The sequence below is a fragment of the Pleurodeles waltl genome, chromosome 4_1 (assembly GCF_031143425.1).
Source record: "Pleurodeles waltl isolate 20211129_DDA chromosome 4_1, aPleWal1.hap1.20221129, whole genome shotgun sequence".
NCBI classification, from domain to species: Eukaryota; Metazoa; Chordata; class Amphibia; order Caudata; family Salamandridae; genus Pleurodeles; species Pleurodeles waltl.
In genome coordinates this window covers 539,109,532-539,135,299 of record NC_090442.1, presented here as the reverse complement: position 1 = coordinate 539,135,299, position 25,768 = coordinate 539,109,532, and the positions used below count along the sequence as shown (strand labels likewise).

Sequence of the window (25,768 nt, the reverse complement as noted above, 5' to 3'; positions counted from 1 at the left end):
TACCAAATGGTGTGTATGGGTCAAGAAAGCAGTTTACTGACCCTTTTTCACTAGCCAATGGAGAATTTTGTTTGTTTAGTAAACATGCCACTCACCACAACCACTCTTACACACATAAGGAGAATCTCGAGGCTTAATGGAGTGCCACGCTAGCCTCACTTCATAGTATCAACACACATAATGTGTGGTACTCCTACATCATAAAACTAGAACTCTATTCTTCAGAGTCTAAGTTGTAACCCTTCATATCATCTAACTGGACAAGGAACTCAGGTCCAGATTCTTTTAAAAAATATCTCAGAATAAACCACAAAAGTGTCTTTTTTATTAGGATGGTATCCTCAATATGATTAAAATAACACCATCAAGGTATTAGGAAGGGTTTCTAAATGGTATTATGCCCAAGTTATACCCCTATGATTTGCCTGCCGACATGTTTCTGCCTATGTGTAGTTAGCCTAAAGAAGTCTTGGGCATTCCTCAGGGCTTAAATCTAAAACCTTAACCCAAAGAATTATCTCAGGAAGGTGATATAAATGAGTACAAGTGATGGACCTACCTCACATATTTTGCAGCTTTATGGTAGAGCACCCCTTTGTTTAATAGCCTACTCACCTTGTGGTCTGTTCCAAGGGGGCATCTCCTATAGTCACACTTTCATCAAGGAGAAGCGCCTGCAAGTTACCTGCCCCACTTCCGAGAACAGCCAACTGGGAAACCTTTTAGAACCCCTTCTTAATATCTAGTAACTCCTACAAGATAGCCCCACTTGAGGTTGAGTCCACCCTGGTAGTATTATCGTACCATTGTGGGACGAGTGGGTTGATGATGAAGCATGTCACATCACATGAGTGAGCCCACCTCGTCCAAATCTTTGGGATGTCAGGGAACTCCTGAATAGGAAGGTGTACAATATAGACTCTTATGAATAGTGTTCTAGGTTTATGGTGTAGGAGTACAACGCATATGTGTTGATGACGCTTCCTAACCAAACAGTTACTCTAATATCGCAGGTTAGAGTTCAGGATTCTCCATGCAGCCAAGGTTTAGTGGGGTCCCGCCCAGACTCTCTGTTTTGCAGGCATCACACAGGGGCAGCACTACAACATGCTCAAATGTCTTGGAGGGCGAATGTGTCTACAAAGGACACATTCCACAGCTGCTCGGTCACTCAGCATTACTCCACCCCTCATCAACCACCACCTCCAGGATCTAGGGGCATGTGGGAGCCAAGCCACTCTGGGCACCCCTCTGAACCAGGGTAGGATTTGGGAGCACTGCCAAGACCAGGGCCGGGGACTCCAGCTTTCACTGGCCTGTCCAACGGCCCTGTTTTTTAAGCCTCAGTCCTTTTATCTTCCGCTCAGCACTCACCCGCAAAACATTGTGGAGGGGCAACATCCTCCTCGTGCCTCTCTTGTGTTCCTCTTCAGTGTATATGACATATAGAAAAATGTCCTGAACTTAAAACAATCATTATCAAGCATTAGCAAAGCCAATAGATCTTTTTTAAATTTAAACACTCATTGCCAATGCCAATAGGTCTAGATGGTAACTGAAAATGCAAGCCAGACCGATCACTATTGAGAATGCTTGCTCCTATTGAACGTGTGTTGCCACTATCGCTTTTTTACTTTGATCTTCCAAGAACTAGAGATTTATATCAACAGAAAACATACCAATCCCCAGTCAAATGTAGCTTTTGCAGGTCCTCTGATTTTTCAAAAACCGTAATTGGCACTTACTTGGTGCAGGGACCAGAGGCAGATACAACTCCTTGCAGGAGCAGGCAGCACTATAGAGGTCCCCGAGTGAAGCACAAGCCCTTTCTGAAGTTCAGTACCCTAGGCCAGTAGTTTCCAACCTTTTGACTTCTGTGGACCTCCACTTTACCATTACTGGAACTCGGGGACCTCCACTTATTATTGGAATCCAGGGCTGAGTCATTACTGGAAGTCGGGGACCCCGGCCTAAACAACTGTTGATGATTTGAACCACAAAACAATAAATGAAAAATACAGAAACAAGCATTCCATCAAACACATACACAAATGATGGCACATTTAATTTAATTTGCAAACAAAAATAATTAACAGAAAGCCTGGAACTTTTCTAAATTCAATTGAAGGCACATATCATCCATACTATATTCTGTTTGATGCACCTCCACTTCTCCCACGAATCAAAATGAAAATACTACTTTATTTTTTAGCCTCCAGTTTAAAAATCCTTGACATTTACAATACGTTTTAAAATCCTGAGTTGCACACTTAGCCACTTCATTTATATACACTTCCTTAAACTGTTAATATTAGCTAATTTTCTAAACAGTCACGGACTCCCTGATAAGGCTTCGCGGATCCCCAGAGGTCTGCGGACCACAGGTTGGGAACCACTATCCTGAGCTGCTACTAGAGGTTCTGCTTTCAGTACCGTACCTCATTTACTAGCATCATGTCTGTCTGTGCAGGCTGCAGTATCTTAGGCAATTATTAGAGGAACCCTTTAGTCAGACACAAGCCATTGCTGTAAGCAACCTGTAGTACCTTTGTGCTTTACTAAAGGTCCCACTGCCCACTTAATTTCAGGATATCAGAGGATTATGAACAGAGCAAATGCCCATTAATGGCTGTGTGTATTAAAAGCAGAAAGAAACACTGGCAAAAACTGGACAGTGCTTTTGTTTTGAGGATGCCAGATCACAGAGAAGACGTGGTTTCAACTTATAAATGTGCATCTAATGTCACTAGTCTAATGATTTTGCTTGTTTTCTATGTCCCAGATACAAATGCTAGTGATTGTTAATTGGTGATAGTCATTTTAAGGCGTGTGCAACTCCTATATGTAATGGAAGAAAATAACCTGGCATTGATAGGTATTACCAGTCACTTGTCTCTAGAAGCTACTCCTCTTCTATACCCGGAAAGGCTGTTTAGGAGGTATTTGTGCAAGGTGCCCCGTGAACAGCCGCCAGTGTGTTGTGTCAGTTAACTAATCACTGCAGGAACTGAGGTCGCAGGATGAGGGATTGGGAAAGCATTTCGGACATGGGAGAACAGGAAGGGAAAGTAAGTGGAGAAGAACAGATGAGGTAATGCAAAGGGGTCAAAGGTAAGGTGGGGCTGGAGTGTTGAAAAGGAGAGATGGTGGAGTGATGGTGGTGGCTTGTCTGTACCAGCGGTTCCACTTGAGGTCCAAAATGTGGTTTAGATAATGTGGGTGTTTCTGGTATTAGGCCTGCTTGAATTGAAAAGCCATCAATGGTTGAATTGCTTATACTGAAGGGGGATTTGGTTTATGAAGTAAAGCTCGAATCCAGCGTGTGACATCACCTCAGCTTGGACTTCTAATTATAGACTATAACATCCGGTGGACAAAATGGGCAGATGAGTCAGATACTGAGTCATCGTGAATCTACATAATGGAAAAGCCCTATCCCAAATATTGATACCTAATGGACAATGCCCAAATGTTGTTGTTGCAAGTAGGAACCACCCAATATGCACTCATTGTATATTTCAAAAGGGACTATTTGTTGCCACTTTACCATTTTTTTATATAATTTGTACACAAAAGTCACAGTTTGGCGTACAGTTCATAACTTTTTAGCCGTAATGAAAGTGTTTTGAAGAGCTGAGTGCCAGAGATATGTGCAAATTTCCTTCGACGAACTTGGTAATTTCACTTCAAATGCAGTGATGCTCCATAGCAATTTAAGACATATCTGCAGCATTGAGACATATCTGCAATTTAATACATATCTGCAGCAAATAGAATACCATGCTGAAGGGCTAGAAATGCAGGGATTTGTGCTACAGCAGGTCGAACCCTTCTTGACTAATCACAAGTAATATATGTATTTTCAGCCCATCCGTTCGGCATCACTCTGTTGATTGTGCCACAGTTGTCATTTTCATCGATGGCTGTGAAAGTGAGATACCAAACTGTTGTCACCATATTAGGTATTTTGGACTGTCATTTTAAACTTAACAAATAAAATCATCATCCAATGAGGTTTTCACATTTTTACCATATGCAGGATGACAGCCCAACAATGGAGAGAGGCAAAACTTTGAAAGCTGAAACTCTCAGACCTAAGTCCTTGTGGATTTTATTTTGAGCAGACTTCAGAACCAATAGCAATCTTGGACCCAACTCAGCGTCGACAAATGTGCTGAAGAATTATCTTGCTTGTATTCATGTGTAGCTATCCTTATATCAATATATATACTCTGTAAGAAATCGGTTTGTTGGTTGACTAGGGTGTGAGTCCTGGTCAAACAGCAACCACAATCCCTGTCAGGATGAGGCACAAGCCAACCCAAAATGAAAATACTACTTTATTTTCTAGTCTCCAATTTCAAATTCCTTGACATTTACAATATGTTTTAATTTTTTGAGTTATACATCTAGCCACTTTATTTATAGATACTTTATTAATCCTCTTTATCGACCATCTTATTGCTTGGCAAGCTTAATTTAGAGGTAATATGTAAAGTATTTGTGCAATTAGTAATAAAGTGGAAAACACTACACAAAAACAATCACACACCACGTTAGAAAACTAGAACGTTCTTTGATAAATAAAACAAGGCCAGAACAACAACAATCCAATCAGTAGAACCAGAGATATGCAATCTTAAGGATTTTAGAGAAAATAGCACCAAAAACACAAAGCGTCAACTCTTGATATCTGGTTGCACTGTATTGGAATAAAGTCACAAGTTTAGGCCGACTGCGATGGAGGGCAGGCTGGCTAGAGGGATCCAGTTAGGCCTACTGTACAAAGCACATTAAATGGTTTGCGGAGCAGTGAGAGGATCTGCATCAAAGATGCATTGTGCAGCCGAAGAGATGCTTTGGTTTTAAGATGAGGTGACTCTGTGGTGCGAGGTCTGGCATTGTCGCAGAGGATCCTATCAATGAGGGCTTGTGATGCGAAGTCCGGAGTTGAGGGTGCATCTCACAGTTGAGGAGTTGTGTTGGTTCCAAGGAGCTGCACAGCTGCGATGTGGAGTCCATCACCGTCGATGAGGGATGCAAGAACCTGTGCTGAGAATGCATTGCATAGAGGAATTTCGAATGGGCTGTGATGTTATGTGGGTCTTTGTGATGGGTCCAATCCATGCAGCAGCGTCAATGTGTCAGTTCTGCTTGGCTTTGAGCACCACAACAGAGGGAAGACATTGGTTCTGCTTGATCACAGAGGGCTGTCAAAGCACCTTAATACCACTTCAAGGGTCCAGGACTTGGGTGGCACCACTTGGCAGGGTAGAGTCACAGATGGCAGAGTCCAGGTGCAGAAATAGGATGGTTGGAAGCCTGTTGTGCCTCTGAGGCTTCTGATCAGGAGGTTAGCCAGCTAGCCCTTGGAGTCACTGTGGGGTTCTGTGTTCAGGAGATTCAGGTCCAATCTATCTCATCCAGGGAGTGACAGTCCTTTCAGCAGCACAGCTGTTCTTCCTGGCAGATTATCCAGAGGTCCAGAAGTGTATTTAAGAGTTGGTGTCTGAGGTCCAGTATTTATACCTGGCTGTGTCTTTGAAGTGGAAACAAGCTCCTCGAGGCCTTTGAAGTGCACAGGAGCCCTGCCTTCCTGGCCCTTGCTTCAGACCTACTACAGGGGGTATGCATTGTTTTGTGTGGAGACAGGACAGTCTATTCAAGTGTAAGTGCGGATGGGCCCAGCTTTTCCCTCCCACCCTGATAGTAATGGCCCATCCAGTCCCCCCTATGCTTCCCAGATTATGTAGCTGTCTAGGAGAAATACACAGAGCCCAACTGTCAAATACTTCCAGTCATGTGACCCAGAGACAGGCTGCAGGCATCAAATTGCTAAGGCAAGAAATTCCAACTTTCTAAAAGCGGCATTTTCAATATTGTATTTAGTAGTCGACTTCATCATAAGTTCGGATTTTTCATTACAATTCCAAAGACACCAAACATGACCTAGTCACTTGTTCCCATTTGGAAATTGCACTTATAAAATGTAATAAGGTAACTCCAATGGTAGCCTTGCAGTAGTGAAAAACAGCACTTTATTCGTTTTTCACTACCAGGACATGTGAAACTTAAAAGTATACTATATTTTTAAATACACTGAACCCGGCCCACTGGGTTGTGGGCCAACTCTAGGAGTGACTTGTATGTATTAAAAGGACGTTTTGGGCCTGACAAAAGGTTTATTTTGCCAGGTCGAACTGGCAGTTTAAAACTGCACACACACACACACAGGCTCCAATGGCACGCCTGAGACATGTTTAAGTGGGTGGCACAATCAGCGCTGCAGACCCACAATTAGCATTTAGTATGGAGGCCCTGGGAACAAGTAGTGCCACTTTACTGGGGACTTTCAGGTAAATTAAATATGGCAATTGAGTATAAGCCAATGTTACCATGTTTTAAGCAGCGAGCACAAGCACTTTATCACTGATTAGCAGTGGTAAAGTGCAGAGTCCTAAAACCAGCAGTCCTAAAGACATCAAGTTGGACGGTTGAAGGCAAAATGGTAGGGAGAAAGCCACTGTATTTATGCCAGGTCTAACATACTCTATGTGTTCAGTACTTTTTTCTGAACTGAAAAGCCATACAATTGTTATGTCTGTTCCTGTTAATTCCACTGTAAGAAGAAATTGTAAGGGCAAAAGTCCATCGTACCTGGCAACTTAAACAACCTGTACCTTGTGTCAGGAAACAACACACTCAGGAGGTCTATCAATATTACAAAACGCACCAGCAGCAACTCCTACAAAGTCTGCCAGGGGTGAACAGCCACTGACCTCCTTGGATCAGATTTTAATTGACAAACTAAACTATGCAATGTAATGGACTGAAACAAGGGATTCTGCCATGAGACCATTGTATGGGTACTTTTCAAAGACCCAACATAACAAAGCTTAGTAGTTGTTTAGTAGTTGTTAGGACTCTGTTGCAAACTACACGTATGGGAATCCTGTAATAATTAGTGGATTGAAACCTACTCTGGCAACCTAATTACTGGCCAATACCAAAAATAATATTTGGACAAAGTAGCAACTATTTCCGTGATGTCACTTCAACCTCACAAAAAGTGCAGTAGAATCATTTGATGTTGATAATACCTGCTATTCACTTTCTACCAGCCTTGTAAACATCCCTATTTGTAGTTCAACTGATACAAATAACCCAAATCCTGAACTGATAGATAATAATTAAGCACATTGTCCCTTGGCACAGCTGTATGTAAATGCAATAGATATGTGTGCTCTCTTCAAATAAACAGGAAACAACTCAACTTAATGAGTTGAGACAGAATGTCTAAAGATTTGTCAATCCTTTAATATCAACAGTGTAGCACCATTTCTGTCATAGAAGTTGTTACATCTAATTATAGGACCTGCAACCTGGGCACCCATGCACTCCCTATTCCAGAAGAACTCAGCTCTGAAAGTCAGGTGACAAACCTTTTGAATCACCTCTATCCCTAGCCAAATGCAAAGGAAAAGAGAAAACAACCTTCCAAATTTGTCAGTTCAAAGACAACAGAACCAGCCTTCATACTAATACACACAGGTACTTAGGGCTTGTATCTCATCAGATTAATTCCAGTGTCATCCTTCTGTATTCCACAAAAACAAATTCTATCCCTAGCAGCTGGTAAGTGCAGCCCCTAAGCAACTATTATTTAATTCAGGGCAGGCTTTAGGGTGGTGCGGCCCGTTTGTTTGCAAGTATATTATGGTTTCAAAAGCATCTGCTGCCGCGTCTCTTTCCTCCTGCAGTTTTCAGTCAAAAATACATATTTAAAGATAGCTCAGGTGATTAATGTTCTTCCTGGAGAGAGATCGGAGTTTTATCTAGTGGAACGTTTTACTCATCATGAGGTAGCACTAGCACAAAGGGTTAATATGCCTGCTGCAAAGAACATCTACCATGCAGATCACAAAGTGCATATAATGTGTTTAGGTCAGTGGGTTACTGCTTTTTCCAGAGAGATACTTTTGTTGTTTGCATTTTAAGTTAAAATCCTCATATAGAACAGTGAGCAATTAACTGTCATCAAAGAGCTGCCTGCAAACTGCAAGGTATAGATTAGAGCGCTATAATTTTTTCCTCAGGCTTTCATTAACCTAATGTTGGAAAATGCGTTCATTTGAGTAGAAATCAATTCTTATTATTAAAGAGAACCCCCAAACATGGTGTTAAGTTTTAAATATTGAGTTTGTGGGAGTCTAAGCACTTTTAAACTATACTGCCTACTAGTACTGCCTACTAGTATGGATGACAGATGACTCCTACACTTTGTAGTCCTCTGTCTTATGTAAAACATCCTTTACACTGATTTACACTGTATGATGAATGTCTCTTTGTTATGTGTGTGTGATGTAATGTGCACTGACATCCTACACTGGTATGACTGACACTGTAAAAATAATGAACTGCATCTCAGAGAGAGTGACTATGGAGATTTGAGGGGCATTGTTAAAGGATTGTACTGAGAGAATCCATGGAGGAGGTGGTCATTGGGGAGCCGCCAACAAACATTGTCGTACTATGTGCCACCAGTGCTAAATCCAGCCCTGACTTTGTCCCATCAATGTATTTGTTCTGGAAGATCTTGGAACAGCCAATTGTTGCAGATAAAAATCCTTCCACTCCCAAAAACACCATTAGTGGTTACAAACTGTGTAAAAAACAGGAAATAGCGATTTGCCTTCTAGTTCAATGGGCCATTCACTTGAAGAATGGGCGCAATTGCTATGATCTGTGATTTTATCAAATCTTTCGTATAGATGCCCCAATGTCACTCTAATCCAGATTTCTAAGAGATGGTTTGCCTAGGAGATCAAAGTTACAAATATTGCATTCGTTTAACCTTCTTAAGAGTTTCATGGCATTAAAAATGAGAGGATAAGTAAAGTTGATGGATTCAGATGTAAACTTTGTAACCGTGTTTTCCAAGATTAACAGTTATGCCAATGTTAGGTAATAGTGCACGTCACTGCTAGTAATTCTTTTATCAACTTCACAGAATACTCAGCAAGACCACCATTGTACTTGGGGGATCCTCTAGGATAATTTACTCTTTTGAATGCTGCCTCGATTGACTGTCCCCTCCTAAGCGTGTCATTTTTCCATGTCATGGGCTTAATAAGCCTACACTGATTATAAATTCAAATATAATAAGTTGCATACATCTCAGCTTCTCTTTATCTCAAAGTTCTATCATTTGTTTCAGATGGACCAAACCTATTTTGAAAAAAGGTTACAGACAGAGGTTGGAGTTATCAGACATTTACCAGATCCCTTCAGCTGATTCTGCAGATAACCTTTCTGAACGACTGGAAAGGTAAGTGAATGCTTCTTACATCCCTGAAGCACTTTTGTGATTGGAACTTATTATGACTTGCAAGGCGTCAATTTCTACTTCTGTTTCTCATATCATATATATATGTGGCTGACACCAGGACACTTTTCCTTCATTTACATCTCGCCTAAAAATAAATGTTTCACGTAGTCTCTTGGCTACTCGACAGTGGATGGTGAGCCACTCTCCTATGCATAATCCCATCATCCCCCACTACGCTTCTCTCTCTTATTATGTTCTCTTCTCTTCCAACACCTTCTCATGAGCCTCAGCAGCCAGAAATCTTGGAATACAATGGCACATAAATCATTATTCACAAACACCTCCCAGAAGGCAGATTTCAGCTTTTCATGAATGCACTTGTCAGGGTTTTTCTGCCCAAATCATGCAGTTGTGGGCATAACCACTGTCAAACCCTATGTCGGGCACCACAGTAGGCATTCACTTTAATTACGCTTTTTAAGTGAATAGACATATATGTAGATATATATAGGTGTGTGTTGTACACAGCTCTTTTGACAGGGTTACCCCAAATGTTTCCTTCCTTCACCTCCTTTGCTGACCTTGTTTATGTTGCCTTTAGGACTCTGAGCACTTTACCACTGCCAACCAGTGCTAAAGTGCATGTGCTCTCTTCTCTAAACATAGTAACATTGGTTTACATCTGTAAATTAAATGTTACTAGAGGGCCTGCAGCACTGATTGTGCCACCCACTTTAGTAGTCTTTAAACATGTCTCAGTCCTGCCATTGCAGAGCCTATGTGTGTAGTTTCACTGCTACTTCGACTTTGCATTTAAAACTTATTGCCAAGCCTTAAACCTCCCTTTTATTCCATATACATCACCCCTAAGGTAGGCCATAGGTAGCTTACAGGGGAGAATGCAATGTAACTAAAAGACAGGACATGTACTTTTAAGTTTTACATGTTCTGGTAATGAAAAACTCCCAAAGTCATTTTTCATTACTGTGAGGCCTACTTCCCTAATAGTCAAGCACTGAGAAGTTCTTAATATACTTTTGAGCTGTAATCCTGATCAGAAAGGAGCAGGTACATCATGTTTCATTTAATTGGAATGGTTATGGTAAATCCTCTTTAATGGTAAAGTCAAATTTAACATAACTGTTTTAGAAATGCTACTTTTAGAAAGTGGGCATTTCTCTGTTCTTACTGCTGTGTGTGCCTTGTAGCCTGTCTCTAATACACGTCTGGGCTAAGTGACAGCTGCACTTTGTGCATTTCCCCCAGACAGCCACAAAGTGTAGTGTGTGACAAATAACTCATCTGTATTCTGGTGGGCCTTCCTGGGCTGGAAGTGTGAAGGGGAGCTCACACTTACACTTCTATAAGGAGGTGCCTTTCCCCTCACAAAGGACTGATTGCCCCCTACTGATAGTCTGGAGCCAGGGCTGGGGAAAAAAGAGGGGCCTGTTTACTTCAAGGAGCTGCTTTGAAGTCACCCCCATGTCAAAGGCAGTTTTTGGTAAAAGTACTGGGGCTCTGAGCCTAGCAACTCAGATCCCAACTTGACCTGGGAAGAACTTTGCTGTAGGAAAGACTTCTGTGCTGTTAGGATTGCCACTCTGCCTGGACTGACTGTTCCAAGGAACTGCTTCTCTGCTTTGCTGCCCTCTGATCTATGCCCTGCTGAGGACAATTATTGGATTGATCCTGCAGACCCAGAGTGATTCCAAGGGCTTGCTTGCCTTCTGTTCCCCTGCAGTCTCAGGAACATCAAAGACTGCCTGCAACTCTCCATGTGCTACTGGACTCTGCCATCTCTGAGCTCTACCCTTGTCTCAGGTGCCCCTCTCCAGTCCTGGGCCTCAGATGTGGGTTCTGCAACTGATTACTTCAAAAACTGATACATTACCTTGAGTGCATGTAAAATTCCACCGCATTGCCTGTTGACCCCGATGCAGAGGCTGCTTGACGACATCAGATCGACAGCCTGCGCTGCTCGCTGACAACGCTTGGCACGTCTCAATGAAGACACATTGCATTGACTTCAGTGGATCTCGACAATGAAACAGCACCCCCTTTGTGTAGCTTGACAACAACACAGTGGATTCTCGACGTAGACCAAAGCTTTATCAAAGGTATGGAAAAGAGCAACGGGTGCTGTCGCACCTGATGCACCACAACATTGCCACCGGCAATGTTGTGGTGAGTTTCAAGCTGGGCTAGCAGGTGGAAACACTGTTTCTGCCTGCTGGCCCAGCAGGAAACTCCTAATAGGGCCAGCTGGCAGAAGACCAGACTGGCGGTCTTCCGTCTTAACTCTGAATGAGACCCTTAATCTTTTAAAATGAATATCCTGACTTCCACTGATTGGATGTTTGTCTCCTTGGTCTAGTGCTACTCAGATAAATATTCTCTATTTTTCTAAACCTGTGTGGAGTCCTTTTGTGCTGTTTTCCTAGTGTTACTGTGGGTGTGTGTGGTGTACAAATACTTTACACATTGCTTCTTAAGTTAAGTCTGCCTGCTCTGTGCCAAGCTCCCAGAGCGTGAGCACAGGTTAATTTATGGTGTGTATCTGACTTTCCCTGATTAGTATTGTGGTCCCTACTTGGACAGGGTGCATACATCTGCCAATTAGAGAACCAGGGCCATTAGTACGAGATTCCTATTTTGCATTTCTTAAATAGCAAATCCTAACAAATTGCTATTTAGGAAATGCAAAATGGAATGTACAAAAATAGAGATTTCCTCATAGCAATTCCTACAGACTAGGAATAGCTATTAGGAAACCTCTAATTAAGAAATGCTTCACCGTTCATTACTATGGACCTAAAGGCCCATAGGTACGAATGATTTTGCATTTTCAAATTTGTGATTTCCTAATTGGAAATCGCAAATTAGGAAACACAAAACCAAGGGTGCCTATGGCCCACCTTGATGCACAGTGGTGCACATGTAAAGCGCACAAATACCCTAGGGGCATGCGTGCTCTACATGGCACTATTAAAAAATGCATTCCTGGTGCATTTTTTAGTAATTGCACATAGTTACCATCGACTTGGAGTTGATGTTAACAGCACTTCCTAAATGCTCATTTGACATTTAGAAAATGCTCTGTACATGTGCTTAAGAAATCGCAAATAGGTTATCCCTATTTGTGATTTCCTATTTGGGAATCACAAACTGTGATTTCTACTGGGTATAAATTGCATTCTGGGACCCCCCCCCTATCAGTCTTTCTACATGTGGAAAGACAATTTAGCATTTCTTATTGGACCAAAATTGTGTTTGGGCCCGTTGAGAATTGCTAAATCCTTTTGTACATCTGGCCCCCAGTTTCTAACAGTATGTATGTATGTATGTATGTACGTATTCACTGACACTGAAAAAACCCACAAAAGTTAAAGTTGCTCACCTTAATTGGATTACCCTCTTAAAGACTCCACTTGACCCGCAATTTTAAGTTAAGAAGCAAACAGGTATACATTTGCTTCTGTCAGGTAGGGAAGGTCAAGTCCAAACAATGTGTAATGCAAAATAGGCAAAAAAGCTAAAATGTCAAAGACAATAGTAATTTCATCTGACCAGAGCTCATACTAGAAAAATAGTCAAATTGCCAGTTGGAGCAGTGCCCTAAAACATGCAAATGTCATATACATTGTCATCCAATACAACTGAATGTTAGGAGGTCACGAGACAACAATTAATTAGTTTCAGTAGAAACGTAGCTAACATGCACGTGTCAGGAACTTTACCTTTGAGGAAGCATTTGAACAGCCTCAGAAGGAAGATAGCATTTATGCTCTCACACATACTGACTCTATTTTTTTTTAAATCAAAAACACTCTTTCCGTGCCAGATTTGAAAACAAGGTTATGGTTGCTAAATTGTGCAATGTAGTTTACAAGACATAATGGGTTCTGGGCCTATCATGAGCTAGCCAATTTTTCAGTGAACTCAGTATAAAGCTTTAAAACAGAACACCATGATTGCTTTTCAGATGCACCCAGCGTATAAATGCATAGTAGTGTAATATGTTTTCATCCACTTCTTTTACGAATATCCTGCATCTAATATTTTCTCTTCACAAAGTCCTGAGCTCAACCCCAACGCGGGCAGCCAACATAGTGCTGCACACAACTGAAGGGGGTTTACATCAGGGTCTAGCCACCAGGCGACCCAGCCACAAGTGGGCAAGCCCCAATGTGCATGGTCTTTAGCACAGGGAGAGGCACAGGGCCTGGTGACATCCTCTGACATGGATGGCCAACCTCCTCTGTACACAGCTTTTGTCTCTGACAGACCCCCATTGATGGCCATCACCATGTGGACACCCAGCCCACATTTTGTTTTTCATATTTTTATTTTATGCAGATACTGTGCTACTCCTGTGGGACCCGCTGCTTAGGCTTCCATCCCAAAATAGCATGGTACCATGCAAGCTTTCCCAAGGAACTGCATAGATCGGTACTGTTGTACCTGCAAAAATGTATAAATAAATCAAAACAAAATGTAAGTTGACTGTCCGTGGGGTGATTGGCATCCAAGGGGGATTGGCTGGGGGTAATCACAGCACACATTTAAAAAAAAAAACTTTTGCCCAAGGGGGGTTGTGGCCCTTCAGGTCCCCCCCCTACAAGTATGTAGGAGTCAGGGTGTCCTTACCCTGTTAGCTTATTTCTTAAATATTTTAACCAAGTCCCCAAATCCTGTAATGGCAGCCTCAACATTTTCTTCTCAGTTACGGCCAGCCAATCCACCCCCTCTCTACAGCTGGACTGGTCCCAGTCATGCAGTACTGAAATGGTTCATAAGATAAAAAAATCCCTTGGCCAATCAGAAGCCCCTATTGTTTTTAATTTGTGGTATCACAGGACTCTCGCAAGACCAACTGTCCCAACATACCTTTAAAATGTGAATTTCACAAAAACACCAGAATAGATTTATACCAAATCACAAAAGGCATGGTTTCTGAATTAGGTTCAACCTTATTGGTCTGGTGGAATTCTGCCTCAACGGCTCAGCGCAAAATCTTTGAATAAGAACCTGAGGTGGATGAAATTCTCTTTTTGAAAAACTTCATGAAGATTCATCAAATAGTGCTAACCTTATTAGCAAAACAGCAGTAGCCACTCTGTAGTTATAGTTAGAATTCAGAGAGAGAGAAATGTGTCAGATTTTTGCTTGCTAATAACCTCGTTACCATTAGATAAATATCCGGGAAACTTTGCAGAAGTATTCTTTTTTTCCACATTGGCTGATGATACAAAGTTTTGTGGTAATGAGTGCAAAGAAAGAAGGGGGGTCCCTAAACATATTTTTCTACCAGTTCATTTTCCATAGACTTTTTAAAGAGACATAGCAGCAAATGGGCTGAATGGATTTTCATGAAATTTGGCAGAATATAGATTATGATGTGGAAAAGATCCATTTTGTTATTTGATCTGAATTTGTTCAGTTGTTTTTAAATAATAAAGGACAAAAACGTAGTGATATATTGGGCAGCCGCATACCATGGTACCTTTGCAGCATACCAAGATACATGGCAATGATGAAACATAAAGTTGTTGGTTAGTCAAAGCCCTTGCAAAATAAAGGGTAGCCATACTGTTTGAACCACACTTTGTCTTTGTTCTGTGTTATAAAGTCAAATACAGCTTATTACTCTCTGTAATGCATAGGAAGAAATGAGGCTGATTAGCAAAGTCTGTAGAGTTAGGAAGAACTATTTTGATTGATGTATATATTTTTTTAAACGTTTACAATGTACCTCAGTACTTTCTTGAAAGTATCTAGAAAGTACTGTGTTAGTTATTGAAATCTAAAAACAATCAATGCTACCCAAAAACAAAATGCAGTAAGAAAATTAACTAGTCTGCAGCAATGGCGTATAGCAAGTATTGGAAAAGCATTAAAAACACATTTCTAGTCACATGATAATAAATACTAATAGAAAACTAGATAAAAAATACAGCTCGGAAGTAAAGCATTATGTGATTGGTTAATAACACAAAGTGGGCTATAAAACAGCTCAATACTACTAAATAGCACCAACAATCATAGACTGATGCTGACTGTTGGAAACCAATAAAACTCTATTTCTTCTTCAAAGACATAACAGAGGAATTACAAATTATACCTATTACCTCCATCTATATATCTCTACAGAAAACAAGTACATTTCTATGTGGATCTGTAGGGCTCTTCTAGGAAATTACACTTATGAGTTTCAGTTAGATAATTCAGGAGAAATGTGATTAGGTGGTCTGGCATGAGTGATGACATTTGTATCTGCTGTGAGTATTTTTGTATTCTTTGCTTTAACATATATCAAATTACTTAGTTAAAGTCTAGCAATCGGACATGCACAACTTCTATGGGGATTTTCACACACCATTTGACTTGTGTTTTCAGAGTGTTTTATGTTGACTAATACCTTATGATCATCTCGAACTTTAAATGTTGTAAATGATGACATAATAGTGTAACGAAAAATCTAGTTGTAAGAAGTTGGGTTACCGGTTGAGGAGAGGGGGTAAACCCCTTCTCAAGAAGCAACCACCACAGTTGCTAGGGTGAGGCACAAGCAAAACCCAAATTAAACTGTGGGCAACCCCCTGGTAGCTTGGCACAGAGCAATCAGGGTTTAAGTTGGAGGCAATGTATAAAGTATAAAGTAATATACTTTACACATTGTAATAAAGTAATAAAGTGAAACTACAACACAAGAAAAATCCCTCACCAATTTAAAAAATAGAGCAAGCCCAAAATGACAAAATCCCATTCAGTTGAACTGAAGATATGCAATTTTAAATATTTAAGTGAAAATAGCACCAAAAAGCCTTAAGTGCCACTTCAGGCTGTCTGGTCATGTGAGACTAGAAGAAAGTCACAGATTCAGGGCATTCATGATGGAGTGTGGTTCAGATTCAGGGACCAGGTTAATTCAGCTGAAAAGTTACCTTCTCAGTCAGTGTAAAGAGTTCAGTTTGCAGTGGGAGGGGCCACAATGAGCAGGAAAGCACAGCTGATGGTCATCAATGTAGCGCATCAATGTAGCACAAAGATCAAGCCTGGGTTCACGGACGATTATCACTGCAGAGTGAAGATCCTGTTGTCATTGTGAACAGTCAGGCCAGAACTTTGCATTGGTGCTCCCCATGAGGGGTCAATGCTATACCACAAAGAGTTGGTCTAACAGAACTTCGTGTTGGTTGACTGTGCAAGTGACAAGGTTTTGGAGTCAACAGGCCCGTTCCAGGTCGTGAAGAGCCCAGAAACTTCAATTCAGCTCCACTGAGGCAGGTCACACCAAGGGTCCAAGACCTGAGGGGCACCACTTGGGGGTCAGGCATTTACTCCAGCTGGACCTGGGTGATCTTTCCGGTGGTTAGGAGGCAGTTATATCCATGTGGCTCTAAACAGGAGGTCAGCAGACTAACCCTGTAGGGCAACACAGCAGCAGTCCAGCAAGGCAGCAATCCAGCAGATTGACAGTCCTTTCAGGAGCACAGCAGTATATCTCCTGGGCAGAGCCTTGTCAGATCCAGAAGTGTACTGAATTGTTGGTGTCTGAGGTCCAATATTTATACCAGGTGCCTCCTTTGAAGCTTCTTTGAAGTGTGTATGTTTCCTCCCGCCCCTGCTCTGGCTCCAGACTATTTACAGAGGTATGCAGCCCTTTGTGTAGAGGCAGGATACAGCGTATTCAAGTTTAAGTAGGGCTATGCCCAGCACTGCCCTCCCATACTGCCAGTGATGGCCAATCCAGGCACACCTAACATCTTCATTTTGAGTGGTTGCCTAGGAGGAATATACAAAGACCAACCATCAGCTACGCCCAGTCATGTGACTGAGAGACAGGCTGCAGGCACTAAATGGTTAAGGCAGGAAAATGCCAACTTCTTAAAAAATTTCATTTTCAATATTGTGATTTAGAATCCAGCTTTACCATAACAGAGAATTTTTCATGACAATTCCAAAGGTAACCAAACATAAACTGGTCACCTGTTTCCATTTGTAAGTTACAGGTTTTTAAATGTAATAAGGTAAGTTCAAAGTTATCCTATTGGAGAGGTAAGCCTTGCAGTAGTGAAACATTAGTTTAAGGGATTTTTAATACCAGAGCATGTAAAATCTAAAAGTACACGTCTGTCCAATTTTTATAATCTTTTACATGGCTAACTTTTTAAATACACTGCACCCTGCCTTCTAGGCTGTTCAGGGCCTACCCCAACGGTGACTTATAATTTGTGTTACATTTATTAAATACAATCAGATATCACTGTAGTAGTCTATTATTAACTTACCATCTACTATGAAGCTGCCATAAGGGACTGTATTGCTGTATTGCTGTATTATATCACAATTCTGGCTAAAAAGATGTATCAGCGTTGCAGTACAAGGAGCAGGTACTGGTGGAGGGACAGATGCACTGAGTGTTGGTGGAGGTGCTGATGGAGCAGAAGAATTAGAAGGTGGCACTGGAGGGACAGATGAAGGCAGGTGGTGGTGGAGGTGCTGATGAACCAGAAGAAGTCAAAGGTGTTGCATTAATCGAAGAAATGACTGCTGCTAATCTTTCTACTTCGGTCTCTTCTATCTCCTTCTGACGCCTCTTTCCACACATGCAAAAAAGTGTGGAATATATTGCCTGCAGGTGTTTTCTTATTCCCTTGGTACTGATAAGTATTGTTTAATTTTCCCATTGGAAATAACTTTGTAACAGAGGTTCCATATAACAAGTTTGGAATTAACTTTTTTCCCTCCAGGTCATAAAGAAAAAAACTCCCATATAAAGGAGTCATTCAATTTCTTCCTAAGTGCCACCTCTTCTTAGAAACACATTTTAAAAACACACAAGATCAATAAAAAATCCAAAGGCTTAAGATTAGTTATAGTTAGGAAAAGAAAACACAATGTATTATTTCCATACAGACCAATGTTAACTACACAAGCATTATAAATTCAAAAGTTATAATGATAACTTTATAGTTATAACTTTAAGCTATAATTTATGCCCCATCCAACACTTACTACAACCTGCAGACATTGGTACTGTGTTGTCAATTCCTTAGCCAGACTAAATGACCTACTTATTGTTACAGGGCTCCCCAGTGGTGTTATGCAAAATGATGCTCCAACATGTTAGGAGGAGCCCCTTAGTCTTCCATAACTCACACATATTCATTACCCTTGGGTTGAATGGGTGTCCCCTGAAAGGGACTGGGTCCCCTAAGGGGATGGGGGCTTCCCGAATCACAGGACTACAGGTATCTGAGTTGCGTCCCTGGCAATGATAAAACACTATTGATGCCTCTGGCGCTTTTATTATGCTCTTGTAGTTATTCAGTCAACATGTTTCATTTAGAACTATATTTGCTGAACTTCTTCAGGACCTAGGATCCCACTGGCAAACCTTGAAATTTTGGGAACACACCAATATCATTCACACCATGCTCTATTGCATTTGTTACCACTCCGTTATCCTGTTATCTAGCACTTTTGTTGCTATGGGAATAGGCGACTCAAAAATGTAATTTAACAATGTACAGAAAATTTGAATATATGTCTCTACATAAACCACTTCACACAAAGATTAATTCTCGCTTTGAGCATTAATGTGTTTGATTATCTTCACATTTGCCAACAAATAAGTAAGCATCCCTTATCATCTATTCCCTACAAACATATGTAGGTGCACAAAGTGTAAACTGAAATGATGCCAGCTAGAGGTTTCCGTATTGCACTCATATCGAAACCCCTCGAGCCTCATGTACATCCACTAACCCCACACTTGACATCGTGGGGGAATACATGTTGCAACTTGTGTGATCATGCACCTCATGCTTGAATGTATTGTATTACTACAACACATATATACTCAGCACCCGGTGGAGGGTGGGGGTGTTTACCCCTTAATTAACCACAGGTATAGGTCTGACGTAACGTAATGAAATAAAGTTACGCAATAGGATTCATGGTAGAGCCATCCTCAAATAGCTCAGTTTCACAGACAAAAGATCACAAAGTCAGACTGAGACTCTACTTACTACTCTGTGGACCAGAACCAACCATTACTTCGTACTCCTGGTACCCATGGTTCCTGTAAATAAGGTATTGATTTTCATGCCCATTGCTTAAAGGAGGGAAACCCCTCCCTGTCCACCGCAGAAGGCACTGTGCATGATATCTGAATGCATGTATGACGTAGGTATTGCATTGTGACATCAGTGTGACTCTAGTAGCATTAGTGGCTAACATCTATTAATGGAGTCATAACCTCTGTGCATTTCAGCTGTGCAGTTCAGAAGGCACCTATCTGGTCAAGTCACCCAAGTTGTGCACCATGTTCTCACCATACCATTCTTCTACCGTTAGTTAAATACAATTTTAAGTTTGTATACATGTGTTGACAAAAGGGTGTAACACAGCAAACTAAGGTTGTGAAGTCAAGGGAAATAAATCACATCTTGTATTGCCACTGGATTCCATCATTAAGTTCATTCCTATAAATTGACAACTTATAAATCACATCTGTTTTTTCTCAAAAAGGATCTCAGGGGACTCTATTTGGTAGGTGATGTAGCATGTGGGGGGTTAGGGTAGTTTTTAGGACAGGGTAAGGCAGTTTTAAGGGGTGAGGTGGGGTGGATTGCACAGTATGGTATCAGGTGTAAGGGGGCAGGCCGGGGGACAATTTATCATGCATGCTCCTTTACCACACATCCTTTTACAACTCAGGGCCAGATGTAGGTAGGTTTCCTTTTGCGAGTTGCAAATTGCGAGTCCCAGCGACTCGCAATTTGCAACTCGCAAAAGGAAATGCAGAAAGGTGTCTCAGACACCTTCTGCGACTCGCTATGGGGTCGCAAAGACCCACCTCATAAATATTTATGAGGTGGGTCGCAGTTTGCGACCCCATAGCGAGTCTAGGCACTCACGGGGATGGTGGCCTGCTGGAGACAGCAGACCACCATGTCCGTGACTGCTTTTAAATAAAGCAGTTTTTTTTCTTTTTGCAGCCCGTTTTTCTTAAAGGAAAATGAGCTGCAAATAGAAAAAAATACCGAAACCTTTTTGTTTCGGTTTTTTTCAGAGTTTCTGAAAAAATATTTTTGTGAGCATTCACAGAGGGGAAGGGGTCCCATGGGGACTCCTTCCCGTTTGCGAATGAGTTACCATCCACTTCAAGTGGATGGTAACTGCAAGTTGATTTGCGACCGCTTTCGCGGTCACAAATCAACTCTACATCGCAGTACCGACTCGCAAAATGTGATTCTGCATCGCGTAAGGGCTTTTGTGCCTCGCAAACGGCATTTTTCACCGTTTGCGAGGCGCAAAAGCCTTCCTACATCTGGCCCTCAATTCGTTGTTTAGGCATATGGGGTAAAGTCATGCGTGGTAAAGACGCGTCGTTGTTGAGACCATGTTCTTAAGGCATGCATGGTTCAGGCATGCGTGTTTCATACATCCCAATGGGGAAATATCAATCACTTACAACGTGGTTGATGCAATGCACTGCATTTACCACACTGCCATTACCACACATATGCATTTACAGAGAGAGTGGTCTAGCTGTCCGGGAGAAACAGGAAGGAACAGAGAGCAGAGGTGAGAGAGGTAAGTGGGGCTGGGGCCGGTTTGGGGGGAAGTTTTTAGGACAGGGCAGAGCAGGTTTTAGGGATCAGGGTGGGGGGTAAGGTCATTTTTAGGACAGGGTGGGGTAGGCTTTAGTGTTGGGGCAGGGGTAGGTATTAGGGTTCAGGGAGGGGGTCGATCGTTTTTAGTACAGGGTGGGGTAGGTTTTAGGGTTTGGAGGGGGCGGGGTTGGGTAGTTTTTAGGACAGGGCGACGTAGGTTTTCCAGTTCAGGGTGGGAGTTGAGGGGGTCAGGGTAGTTTTAGGAAAGAGTGGGGTAGATTTTCGAGTTAAGGGTGGGGTGGTGGTGTCAGGGTCATTTTTAGGTCGGGCAGGGTTACTTTTAGGGCTCAGGGTAGGGTGGGGTAGGTTTTAGGGTTCAAGGCCTGTGGAAGTAGAGTACTGATGCAGAGGAGTATGCAAAGGCATACCCCAGGAAGGAACAGACACAAACAGGGTAAAGTGCAGGAACAGAATAGGGAAGGCAAAGCAGCTTTAAAGTGAACAAAGGGGGAACGGAACCAATAATGGACAAGTACACTGTGTTATCACTAGGTTTGTCCACGGATAAAACTAATAACTTCCCACATCAACAGGGAATACCGATGTCTCTGTACAAATTACTCTTAAAGGTATTCACACTGCAAGCCCCATAAAAAGGAGGCAGCAGAAGTGATTCTGTATGGGCCCTAGGGCATAAATAAGGTTTGCACTTACATACATGAGGCAACCAATTATTGGCCCAGCAGGAGACTCAGTGGTAGTTTCTAGGAAAATAGAATGTCACACTGTCACTGTTAAGGCCCTTTAGGCTGCATGTGATGCAAGACTAAGAATGGGCAGTAATTGTTTCCTGGAAACCAGAAGCCAACACCAGTACAAAAGAAAACACATATACACATGTGAGGACAAAATGGCATCATTTACAGACTCAAGAGACCAGGAGAGGAATGCAGAGCAAGCACTAGAAAGGAACCTAAGTGCAGTAGCAAATAGTCAGGAGCAGGGCATTCAAGGAAAAACAAACAGCACAAGGATTCTAGGGACTACAACATGTAAGAGGCAGGAACTTAGAACTGGAGACCTGCCAGTGAATCACTGCAAGAGGGAACATCAGCAATTGGCAAAATCAAGGAGGCTGAGGAGAAAATACATGGCAGAAGCAAAATAAATAAGTAAAGAGAAATAATAGCAAGGATAGAATGAACAAACTAGTAACAATAGGAAATTGATCAGCTCAGGAGCTGTGCCAGACTGTAGAAAAAAAGCAGAAAATAGAATAAAGCAAAAGCAATAGCAATGCCTGACTGTTAGAAATCTGCAACAATCTGCACAGACTTTGATTGTAAAAAGGCAGGAACTGGACAGGGAAGCAGGCAACAAGAGGTCCAGTACACAAAGAATCAAACTTTAATGCAGGAACAAGTAGCTTCATCAAATGGTAGCATATCAGGAGTTTCAGGCAGCAGCATGCTCATGGTGGAGTCACATAATTGTGCATCACAAGAATAATCAGAGGTGTGTGCAGTTCCCATCTCTCACAAGTCCTGGAGGAGAGAATCCAGTGCTGAGGAACAGCAGGACTACTCCCTTAAAAAGTAATGCTTAGTAGTTGTTGGGTCTTATGGAATACTTGGCAGTGCATTATGGAACCTGAAGTCCATGGAAGCAGATGTAGGGTTTTCAATGCATACAAGATTGAAATGGGAAGCAGGCAGGAGTTGCACAGGAATTTGCTTTAGTGGTGATTTCCAGGCTGCCCGTGGTCAATGTACCGAGTACAGAGTCCCTCAGATGTTGAACATTGGAAATATAACAAACCTAGAACTATCAGTCTCTTCAATTCCCTTTGCCACTGTATATTCAAAAGCAAGAATTTCAATTGCCACCATATTGATAGGAGGGGTAAAGGTGGATGTGTTACTTAACCAGAGTCGCTATCAACAGTCAGACATGTTTTGTTGGTAAAGTAGGCTTTCAATTTAACCTTTTTAGAGAAGTCAGAAAGTTTCCAAGGCATAAGAAACTTGTCAAAATTTGTGTTGAGATGAATCCAAGACCCATGTTTAATACCCTTTCCTCTATCTCTGTTAACACTCTGAAAGATTGACCACTAAGTGAGCTTGTGCCTAGTGTTACTTCCTTGGTCATGCTCCTGGTGATGACCTGCACTGTAGTGTGCTTTCACTCAATTCATGTTTCTCTTTCCCCTGACATGTTCCTGGCCTAAAAGGACATATTTTGTGGTGCCTGGCAATCTGGGCTAAACTGTGGAGGGTACACGTTTTGCCACTTAAAACAGGAGTAATGAATGCATGAGATTATGCTTTGCTCCCAAAACTTGAGCATTTGCCTGCAGGATCTTAGGGTTCTGAAGAAGTTCAGCTGATATAGTTTATAATGAAACATGTTGACCGAATGGATGCAGGGGCACAGTAAATGCACCAGGGGTATCAGTAGTGTTTTTAAACTTGCCAGGGGAGACCTATAAAAATGGACCTGTTCTGAAGTCTCACTCTAGGCAATTTTAACCTTTTTTGAGATTCCTGCTACCGAGACTGTCACCATAGTCTATAGGGCAAACCTCAGAGATTTCTAAGTGTTCCTTTCATGAGTAGATAGATCCCACCCATTGTTTAGCATTAGCCCAGGTGTGGACCCGATGATGAAGCATGCCACATGACTAGCATCTGGGTGAGGGTCCACATATCAAAAGTGAGACCTTCCTTTACTCCAAAGCATGGGATTGGGAATAGGTATTTAATGAGCTCTGTCAGGGTCAGACCTCTTTGTTGGTATGAAAGGAATACACATCACACCACAGGAGAGCCATTGTCTGTCATGTGACCCTGGACACTGGCAGAAAGGCAGGAAGAAAATGCAAACTTTCTAAAAGGGGCATTTTCAGAATAGTTATTGAAAATCTGACTGTACAATTAAGTAGGATTTAAAATTACAATTTAAATGAGTGGAAGAAACTGAAGTTGGCACCTGTTAAGTGTAATAAGGCAACCCAGTATTAATATATGGGAGAGGTAGCCTTCATATAGTAAAAAACGATTATAGGAGTTTTTAACTGACAGGACATGTAAAACTTTAGGACACATGTCCTACTTTCTGAACGTAGTACCAAAAACCTAGAAACATATAAATAAATTGACTAGATCAGTCAACCCATTTTGACATGTTTAAGAGGGAGCCCTAAAAGCCAACAAAAAAGGGTTCAGCTAAGGAAAGCAAAACGTCTGGGGAGACTCCGCAGAAAGGGCAAGGTCCAACAGGTACCAGTGGGTGATTTGATCCTATATTGCTTTTTTGGGGGGTCTGGTGACATTTATGACATTTATGAATCACTCAGATTGTGGGTTATGATCCCATTGAAACCTCTCAACAGCATTATTGAACCTTATTTCACGGTTATCATTATGTATCGTATCTCTCTCTCTGTCTTTCTTTCTCTCTCTCCCATGAGTTATATTTTTTTAATATAACCGTAACTATAACTGGTGAATTTCTGTAGTTGTTAGAGTTTAAAATGTTCCATTGTTACTAAACATTTCACCTAACCTTACAAAGTGTTTTTTTAAGTGAAACACTGTTTTTGTTTGTATCAAAAAAATATTATATGGCTCAGGATAGACATGGAAAGTTTCCGACATATCTGTTCAGGAAAGGGGGGGGGGGGGGGGGAAGGAGGAAGATCAAAAAAGTGTTCCCATAATTATTCCCATGGGAATCTTTGTTTTAGCTACAGTAAAGAATGCTCAACACAATTGCACCAAACGTGTCTGAAACTATAACTTTACTTAGGGAAGTGCCTTTGCTTAGTCTGGTGTAAGTCTGCTCATTACAACATTACAAAATATTTGTTTGGCTTGAAAGAGTTGAGAAGTTGCAGATGTCTTAACAATTAAAAAATATTTTTTGTCTATAACTTTAGCACTATTTAATGATTTGAACATATTTGGATAGGTGATTAGTATGCTTAGCTTATTCATGGTATTTTAAAATATTTATCATGTTTAGCCTTCTGTAGTTATGGCATGTTTTGAGCAAATTCATCAATAAAGGGGTTGAATGTAAAATGAGGAAAAACCCCTTTTTTATGTTCTAATATCTTTGGACCTGTATAAAGAATTTGCATGCAATGTGGTAGCCTGTTAGCAGGTTAAACTCAGTGCAGTTATCTCAACTTTAATGCAAATTGGACCGTCAGCGGGGGATGAAACAATTAAAGAGGGGGTTGAAAAATAATTGATTTGCTAATAAATTTGGAGCAATTGTATTAGGCTGTCCTGAGTTCACTGTTTATTGTTCTGTGGATTTCAGTGGTGTTTTCTCAGTGTTTTTCAAACCTTTTGAAATCATCGCTTTCAAGTGACCATTCAGCTGTCTAACCCCAAAAATAGACAAAAAGTGTGTTTTTTCTCCAGAGTTTATAAAACATGTTGTTGTTTTGCAGTGAGTGTTAGAAAACCCTTATTTCATTTAAAGGAGATGTAATCCAGGGTGTGTATCATCTTCTCATTTGTAGTATGTACAATTGACGTTTGTTAGACTGTTTTAAGGTTAGAAAGTCTGCATATTGCTCTTTTACTCACACACACATCGCATTACCCTCTCACATCTCATCACCTCTCACTCACTTTTGCTGTTAACACTGTAACTATGGGCTCAAAACCCCATTGGCACAGAGCAGTTGGGTAAAAAGCCAGGATTAACTGAAAATATTAGAAAGAATGACGGAGCATACTTCAGCTATGAATTTTGTAGATATGTGGAAAGTTTTGTGTCATGTTTTTACCACTATCCCTTGTAC

At 41.4% G+C, this 25,768-nt stretch overlaps 1 protein-coding gene across 1 annotated transcript in view; it reads left to right on the top strand.

Moving 5' to 3' along the window:
* CFTR (CF transmembrane conductance regulator) overlaps positions 1–25,768 on the top strand; it is a 1,002,572-nt gene that overhangs the window by 137,917 nt on the left and 838,887 nt on the right. Inside the window, exon 2 of the mRNA XM_069228908.1 lies at positions 9,218–9,328. Coding sequence (XP_069085009.1) covers positions 9,218–9,328 — 111 coding nt within the window. The remainder of the gene's footprint in view (positions 1–9,217; positions 9,329–25,768) is intronic.